At 45.0% G+C, this 7,978-nt stretch overlaps 1 protein-coding gene across 1 annotated transcript; it reads left to right on the forward strand.

Annotated features, from left to right (window-relative positions):
• Positions 1-104: 104 nt before the first annotated feature.
• Positions 105-6,232, forward strand: H3-3A (H3.3 histone A). The gene is made up of 4 exons (XM_071739763.1): positions 105-256; positions 1,697-1,851; positions 3,259-3,412; positions 5,586-6,232. The coding sequence occupies exons 2-4, from the start codon at positions 1,724-1,726 to the stop codon at positions 5,712-5,714; spliced, it is 411 nt and encodes a 136-aa protein (XP_071595864.1). The 5' UTR covers positions 105-256; positions 1,697-1,723; the 3' UTR covers positions 5,715-6,232.
• Positions 6,233-7,978: the final 1,746 nt, after the last annotated feature.

A 7,978-nucleotide genomic window follows, 5' to 3' on the forward strand; every position in this document is an offset into this window, starting at 1 on the left:
AGGGAGGGAGGGAGGGAGGGAGGGAGGGAGGGAGGGAGGGAGGGAGGGGCCTTCCATCCATTGTGCTCTATTGGCGGGCGGGCGGGGTAGGGGCGGGGCCGAGTGGCGGCTGGCCCTCCCCTGTCAGCCATCTTTCAATTGTGCTCTGAGCAGCCGCCAGCACCAGCAGCAGCTCCGGCTCCTCCTTGTTCCCGTTTGCCCGCCCTCCTTCCTTCCTTCCCTCCCGCACGGCAGCCGCGCTACCTCAGCGAACCGGGTAAGTCTGGCGCCGGGCCCGCCGCCCCCCCTCCCCCCCCCCCATGCCCCGACAGCCCCCGGCGACGCCTCGTCGCCTTCCCCGACCCTCCCCACAAACTTTTGGGGGTCTCGGGAGGCGGTGGCAGCCCTCCGTCCTCTTTCGCGTCCCGCCTTCCTGTCGCAGCTGGTGCTGCTCCCTCCGCCCGCACCCGCGGCGCCACTTAGCGCGGTCGTTGTCCCTCTCTTCCCTGTCTCCTGATCTAGACCCCCACTTATAACCTCCCCATCCCCTCTGCTGTCTCCCCAGTCCGACATCCCCCCGAATCGGGGCTGCGAAGTGGTCGCAAAAGAGCGGTCGCTCGCCAGCCCTGGGTAACTCTCTTGCCTATCATTCCTTGTTCCCCACAGTTGTTGCTCAGCTTCACCATCTTGTCTCTTTTCTCTGTTCACCGACCATATTTTTTCCTATTGCACAAAAAGGAATAAAAAGGGAAAGAAATCCGCCGAAGGAACGACCCAAAGCTAGCGCGTTTTTTTGTTTTCGAGTGCAAAGTTTGCCGCTGCTTCCCCCTTTATCTGGTCTCTCATCGTTTGGAGTTCCTTGCGAATTATTTGACGCTATTTTTTGCAACTAATATTTTTCCTTCTTTGCAAAAGGACTAGGGCTGCCTTTCGTGATTGTTTCCATTTTGTTACGGGTCTGGAAGATGAGTTTGCCTGTGAGAGGCGCTTGGGAGCGAGGCGGCTTTGGAGAAGCAGTTGCACAGAAAGAAGGCACCCCAAAACCACTCACTACCCACCCGCCCTCCCCCCAAAAAACCCCCCCAAAACAACTGTTTATTGCTTTCTTGTACTTTATCAGGTCTCCATTCTTTTTTGCACGATACATGCCGATTTACCCGCGATTGCGCGCGGGTCGGGGAGCGCAGGCGGGTGACCGGAGAGGACCGGGCAGCCCAGGGGAGAATTGGAGGGGGCTGCTGCTCCGCTGTCCTCCGCTCTGCGTTTCGGGAAGTTTTCGGCGGCTGGGAGCGACGGGTCGGCTGCCGATCTCGGGATTTGTAGGGCACTGTTTGCAAACACTCGGGCGGGGGAGGCGGCAGCCGCCTCTCCGCGCCTACTGCCGGGTGTCTGCTCGGCCTCAGCCGCCGCAGCCTCGCTAAAAACCGTGATTTTAATATTCTGCGATCTGTAGATGCTTAATTAAGAGGTTTTTTTTTTAATTTTTTTTTTTTTTTTTTTTTTTTTTTTTGTCGGTCGGAGGTGTTAGGCGGCCGCATGCTCCAGGGTTGGACCCTCTGTTCAGTGATCGCGGTCCCACGAAGGCTCCTTGCGCGGGGCGATGGGGACCTGGGGGGGCCACTCGGCCGTTTTGGGGGGGAAGCGGGGGGCAGAAGTGCCGGCAGGGAGTTCGCTGACCGAGCGAACCGATCCTCTCCCCTCTTTCCCCCCCGGTCAGGTGTAAGGCAGCGACGTTGGCAGGAGCATGGCCCGTACCAAGCAGACCGCCCGCAAGTCCACCGGGGGCAAGGCGCCCCGCAAGCAGTTGGCCACAAAAGCCGCCCGCAAGAGCGCGCCCTCCACTGGCGGGGTCAAGAAGCCGCATCGCTACCGGTAACGCAGCGCCGCGCACCGGGCCCGCACTGGGAGCACACCTCCCACCTCCATTCCCCTTCCCCTTCCCCCCCCCCCTCCCTCCCCTCATGTACCCATTCTCCTCCCCAGCGGGGCACCGGGGGCAGGGGGAGGGCGTTCTCGCCACTGCCGTGATCCCTCCGCACCCACCCGCTCCCTGCTGCCGCACACCGGGAAGCGGGCCGCTCCCGCAGCAAAAAATCCCCGTAAAGAATCAGCGTGGACATCGAGCCGGGAGTTATGGTCACACTCTTTCCGGGTTTTTTGATACTGGCGCCTAAACAAAAAAATCAACACCTCGCGGGCGGCGAAGGACGCTCTGCATTTTTTTTTTTTTTTTTTTTCCCACTTCCGGTCATTTAAATGATGCGGCAATGTCGTGCCGCCATGAATTTTATTGTTACCGGCTTATTTTAATTTATTTGGGTTCGATCTGTACGCGACGTGGTTCGGGTTCTGGCGGCTGTTCAGGACAGACGATCTGCCGGGAGAGGGCGCAGCATGCCCGCTGGTGCTCAGGAGGAGCGCTCCTTCTCTCTGCCTCCCCTGGCACAGGCATTTTTTGTACGGGAGGCTATGGGCTAGAATGGGGGGCAGAGCTTTTTGACAGTTGTCTGATAATTAAATTTTCCCGCCCTGGGCCGGTGCAGAACGGTAACAATCGTGTTTCAGCGTGGAGGATGGTTTTAGGCTAGGTGTATGTAGTCCTTGGGGGAAAAAATGGGTTGGGAAGGTAAAGTGGGCTAGAAATTTCACCTTATGCCTACAGCAACCAGCTTTTACACTAAGTTGGCTATTAACAGTCCAGGAGAAAGGCTATAAAGCTGGAGTTGAAAAATGCAGTTTCCCCATAAATTTGTTCTTAATTTCACAGATGGACTTGGTGTCTGCAAAAGTAACATGGAAATACATGAGACGTTACACAGAATGTTAACTGTGAATGTTGATAGTGTCATATGTCAGAATGGAGGAAGATTAAAATGCCTGTTGAAATTGAGTTTGCTCTTCAGAATAAATTGCTAGAAGGGTACTTGTGGTACAGCTGAAATAGTTAACGCACAGCTGTCTTGGGTTTTGCTACATCTGCACTGAGGCATGTTAGTGCAGTTAACAGGTGCTGTCTACCTCTTAGTGAAATCAGGCCTTAAGGACATGAAATGTGTACCTGAGGGATTCCTGTTGAGACCAGTGGAAGTTGTTGCAGGTTGATGTCAGGAAAAGAGTGCCTTGTTGATAGTGAAACTTTTTCTTATTGTAAGCACCGGGACTTCAAGTGAAAACAGCACATGTTATGGTGCTTAGTTTGGTTTAGATGATGAACCCATATTTTTGGGGTGATGTAGAAATATATTTTGAATAATAATTCTTATTATTTAATTTTAAAAGGCCGGGTACAGTGGCTCTCCGTGAAATCAGGCGCTATCAAAAATCCACTGAGCTTTTGATCCGCAAGCTTCCCTTCCAGCGTCTGGTGCGTGAAATTGCTCAGGACTTCAAAACAGATCTGCGCTTCCAGAGTGCTGCCATTGGTGCTTTGCAGGTGAGTGTGAGGGAGAGTAGCACCCAGCTACATCTAGGGGCAACATCTAGGGGAAGGGGGAGAAGGTGGTGTCCTGGAGGAAGGCTGTACCCGTCAGTGGGCAGAGGCCAGTGCTGCAATTGTCTCTGCAAAAGCTGGAGACTAGAGTTACAGAGGGCTCTGTCTCCTGCCCCCACTGACCTAGCTGTTCTATGGTTAGCCCCAGCTTTGCCTGCATTTTGGCAGAGGAAGGGGGGGGGAGGGGGCTCACATGAACAGATGCCCCCCTCAGCCTTCTGTTGCTCAGGGCAGATCTGGTGGTGCCCTATTGGTACCACAGGCTAAAATAGCACAGTGATGGCTCAGCAGCACCTTTCAAGGGCTATAAATGTGGAGTCTGGGCTTTATGTTAGGGGGTTGTTTTTTTTTGGTTTGGTTTTTAATAGGCCCCACCCCTCAATATGTCTTGACAGAACAGTGCATCTTATTAAAGCACTTACCATAAGTATGTTCCCTCTGTCCTTGATTTATGTCAGAGGTTTTACCTTTGAAAGCTGTGCAGTCTGAGAGAGAAATGTTGTATAAAGCTTGTTCTAGTGTGTCCAAATGGAGGTTTTGATTTCATCAAATGCTTTTAAAAGAAAAACAGCTTGATAAGCCACATCTAAACACAGTTAGACAACTAAGTGCTTTTGTATGATGTGATACTAAACACATAATTTAAAAAATATATTTGTTAAATAACTTAGTGTACTGCGGTTAAAATACTGATTGCTCTTTTTGCCCCAAATTCCTGCATCTAAGTTAGATCCCCTCCAAAACTGTTTTTGTCACAGCAATATTTTCATCTTCTGTTAGAAATACAGTCCTGGTTAAAGATAGATCTTTAATGTTCTCCTAGCTGTTAGCAGAATGTTCCAGAACCTATCTGCAATTGTAGAATCTGATGTCCAGGCAAAATTGTCTTGTGCTAGTTAGTGACTTCCACTTGATAAGATGTATGCCATGGGATTCTATAAACTTGAACACCCTTGGCTTAAAAAGGTGGCAGCTTACATTTGCAAAGTTGCTGCTTTTGCTTTTAGTTGTTCTGTTTTTACTGTGAATGTAATGGTTCTTAAATTCTGAGGTTTATCTATGTCTTCTTACTGGGAACTGCTTACTGAAAATAAGTTAACATTTTCAGAAGGCTGGTTTGAATGTTCTTGATTTTGCATTAGGGAGTTATTGGTATGGAACTTACTTCCTGCTTGCATATTAGGGAAAAAAACCCTAGCCTTTTAACCCCTTTAGTACCATGTTCTTCATGCCAACCTGGCTTACTTGGTGAAGTCTTCATGTGAAGCTAAATTCACATGAGCCAGCAGAATAATTGGAATAACCAAGCATCCATCTAACTCAGAGTCCTGTATGCAGTGGTCAGAGTCATGGTTTTCCAAAGATGGGGCTTCTCTTTTGTGCTCCTAAGTGCTGACCCTGTGATTCTCACAGGTATGAGGTGAGAACCTTCTGTGATAGCAGCTGTCTCTGTGTGCCTCAAATAGAGAGTGCTGAGGCAAGAAGAAAGTACAGAGATAGGACAAGTGTCTGCTGGTAATTCTCTGACTGCTCTCTCATTTTCAGTGATTCAAGGAATTTCTGAGTCAAAGGTGGTGTCATCTTGCATCTAATATTTTTCAGTACAGTTTTTACTGATAACTTTTGACTTCTTAATTAATCCACCAACTCAGTATCTGATGGCAAGGATCTGTGTGCCCCAAACTGTATGTCATGAAGGAACCATCTGCTCTTATATTTGATGCTCAAGAGTTTGAACAGTGGAAGAGGCAGCAGTCAAGTAAATCAAACAGTGTAACCTATCCTTTAAAAAAAGAAGTTCCTAAACAAAGAAACCTTTTAATAAGATAATGCCTTATCTTGTGAGAGTCCCATCAGGATATTAGTTAGCTTGTGTTCTGGAGGATGTCTTCATCAAATGGCAGTCATACACAACTTTGACATAGAATGTTATTTGGTGGTTTATCAGAAAATGGAGGGGTTTTTTTGTTTTTTAAAGAATCTAAAACTTAATGTTTGCAAGTAATAAAGGCAGAAGTCTAAACTTAGCGCAATGTTACATTGTACTTCAAATTATTGTTGGTTTTTACCTAGCCCAAAAGCTGAAAGTGCTCTTAACTCTTTTCTTTTTCACTAGGAGGCAAGTGAAGCCTATTTGGTTGGCCTGTTTGAAGATACCAACCTGTGTGCTATCCATGCCAAACGTGTCACAATCATGCCAAAAGATATTCAACTAGCACGCCGCATACGTGGAGAGCGTGCCTAAACTTCGCTATGATGGGTTTGTCATTCTTGAAGCAAAATCTTATTCCTGTTATTGGTAGTAATGAACATTAGATATTTTTTTCCATGGGGTTAAAAGGTACCTAAGTATATGGTTTCAGATGCAAAAATAGGGGACAGAATTGGGTATTGGCAAGTTCTTTCCATTTTCATTTGTGTGTGGATTTTTAATATAAATGAGGGGATGTAAAACAATGTTGTGGTCAAAAAATGTTTCCATGAGCAAATTTCAACAATCCAACTTTATAAAAAAAAAGAAATTATAAATAAACCTGTAAAATTTTTCTGGACAATGCCAGCCAGCATTTGGATTTTTTTAAACAAGTAAATTTCTTAACAATGGCAACTAAATGGTGTTTGTAGCATTTTTATCATACAGTAAATTCCATCCATTCACTATACTTTTCTAACTAAGTTGTCCTACATACAAATACATGTTTTTAATGTTGTCTGTCTTCCGTGCTGTTCCTGTAAGTTTGCTATTAAAATACATTAAATGATGCCTGCTCTTAGTCTTGATTTTTAAATATTGACATGTGGATTATATTTGATTAAAGAATAATCATCCTTCTCTTCCTTTTTTCCCTTATGTGACCTAAGTATTTGTAGCAGATGTAGGGAACACCAAGGATGATGAAGTACTGTATATATGTTGGTATTTTTAAATCTGTAAAACTTCTATCCATTCCACATGAAAGTAAGTTTGAGTATGTTACCAATAGAGTCTGGAGCTGTACCAAGCTCCAGACTCTCTAAGCTATAGTTAGTGTTAAGAAAAAGCAGTTTTGTTGCTCTTTAGGTTCCTTTCTTACTGAGCTTGATGCTGAATTTGGAAGGGTTTCTTATTTCTGATTTTCATGGTTTGATAGTGTAGTGGGGTAGAGTAGTTTGTGGGGCAGGGTTTGGTGTATTTTGGGCCTTGATTTTTGTGTGGGTATTTTGGTGGTTGGTGGTTGAGGTTTTTTTCTGTGTTTTTTTTATTTTTATTTAAATCCTTTTTGCTCTCTGTTATCTGATTTCTTGGTTCATAGGTGGTCACTTTTTGGTCGACTACGTTTTTTTTCAGTCATACCCTCTAACATATTTGAGAGGTTAGCTTGTATGCAATTAGTTTCAGTTCATATACTCCACTCAAGAAGACACTTTTGTACCATTTTTGTTTCTTAAATACTTTATAGAAGCAGTACTACACATACATTTGAGTCTTCTTTTTTATATTCCACGCCCAATTACCAAAGAAAGTTCATGTGAAGGTATTTACTTATGTTCTGTAAATACTTAATTTTGATTTTCCCCCTGAAACTTGGATAAGTATTCTGATGGACATGTCTGCAAATGAGTTATGTAGTGTACTTCTTGATAGCTCTTGCAGATGAGCAATGAAATGAATTACAGAGAAGAAAATACATAGGCAGTGAATGTATTTCACCTTCATGCTAAGACCCTTACAGAGCTTACTTGCTGCAAGAATCTTTTGAGAGGCAGAGTGAGATTTAATAAGTGAGTGAATTTGAAGATCTCCAAGGAGGGTTAGTAGAGATGTATTATCTGCTTTGGTATCTTGAACAGGGAGCTAAAAATGCTGTCTGCCAGGGTTGTTCAGGGTAAAGTATTGAAATGAAGTGTCTTGTTACAGAAAAATAGTGCTAGACAAAATGTTACCAGGTCTTTCTGGTGCCAAGTTTTTAGTTATCAACTAAAAATCAAGGAAGACTTGTCTCGGAGCATCCAGAATATCAGAAATAGAAAAGGTGAGCAGCTGTGACTTTGCTGATTTGAGGAGATGCCGCTTCTGCCTGCTTGATAAAAACCCTGTAACCTGCGATAAATGCGTTTCAGTATAATAACTGCTTGGTTTGCCCTGTAGTTAAGATTTCTGTTTCATGCATCAGCCAACAAGGCTACATCCACCTACATGAAAAGGCAGTTAGGTTGATTTTTTTTTATTTATTTATTTTTTTTAAATTTTATTTTTTTTTAATAAGCTGGCATTGAAGAATACAGAAAGGGACTTTATTTTCTTTCTCAGGTATGCTAGAAAACCAAACCTAGAGATTTTGGTTCTCAAATGACAGACCATGTTCTTTCTCCTAAAAGAAAATTAGGGTGAAATCCCATGGCAATGCAGTTAAACTGTTCAAGGCAATTTGGAATGGAAGATGAAGGAATTGGGCATCTGCAGTTGACAACATTCAAGTGCACAGTGCTACACCAACAGCTTAAGGATAAATGTCTGCCTGTTTGAGG

This window comes from Heliangelus exortis, chromosome 3 (genome assembly GCF_036169615.1).
Source record: "Heliangelus exortis chromosome 3, bHelExo1.hap1, whole genome shotgun sequence".
Taxonomy (NCBI): Eukaryota; Metazoa; Chordata; class Aves; order Apodiformes; family Trochilidae; genus Heliangelus; species Heliangelus exortis.

Coding starts and splice junctions, on each gene's coding strand:
- H3-3A (XM_071739763.1), top strand. CDS start 1,724: ATGGCCCGTACCAAGCAGACCGCCCGCAAGTCCACCGGGGGCAAGGCG. Junction 1,852..3,258: donor AAGAAGCCGCATCGCTACCG/GTAACGCAGCGC, acceptor TAATTTTAAAAG/GCCGGGTACAGTGGCTCTCC. Junction 3,413..5,585: donor CTGCCATTGGTGCTTTGCAG/GTGAGTGTGAGG, acceptor CTTTTTCACTAG/GAGGCAAGTGAAGCCTATTT.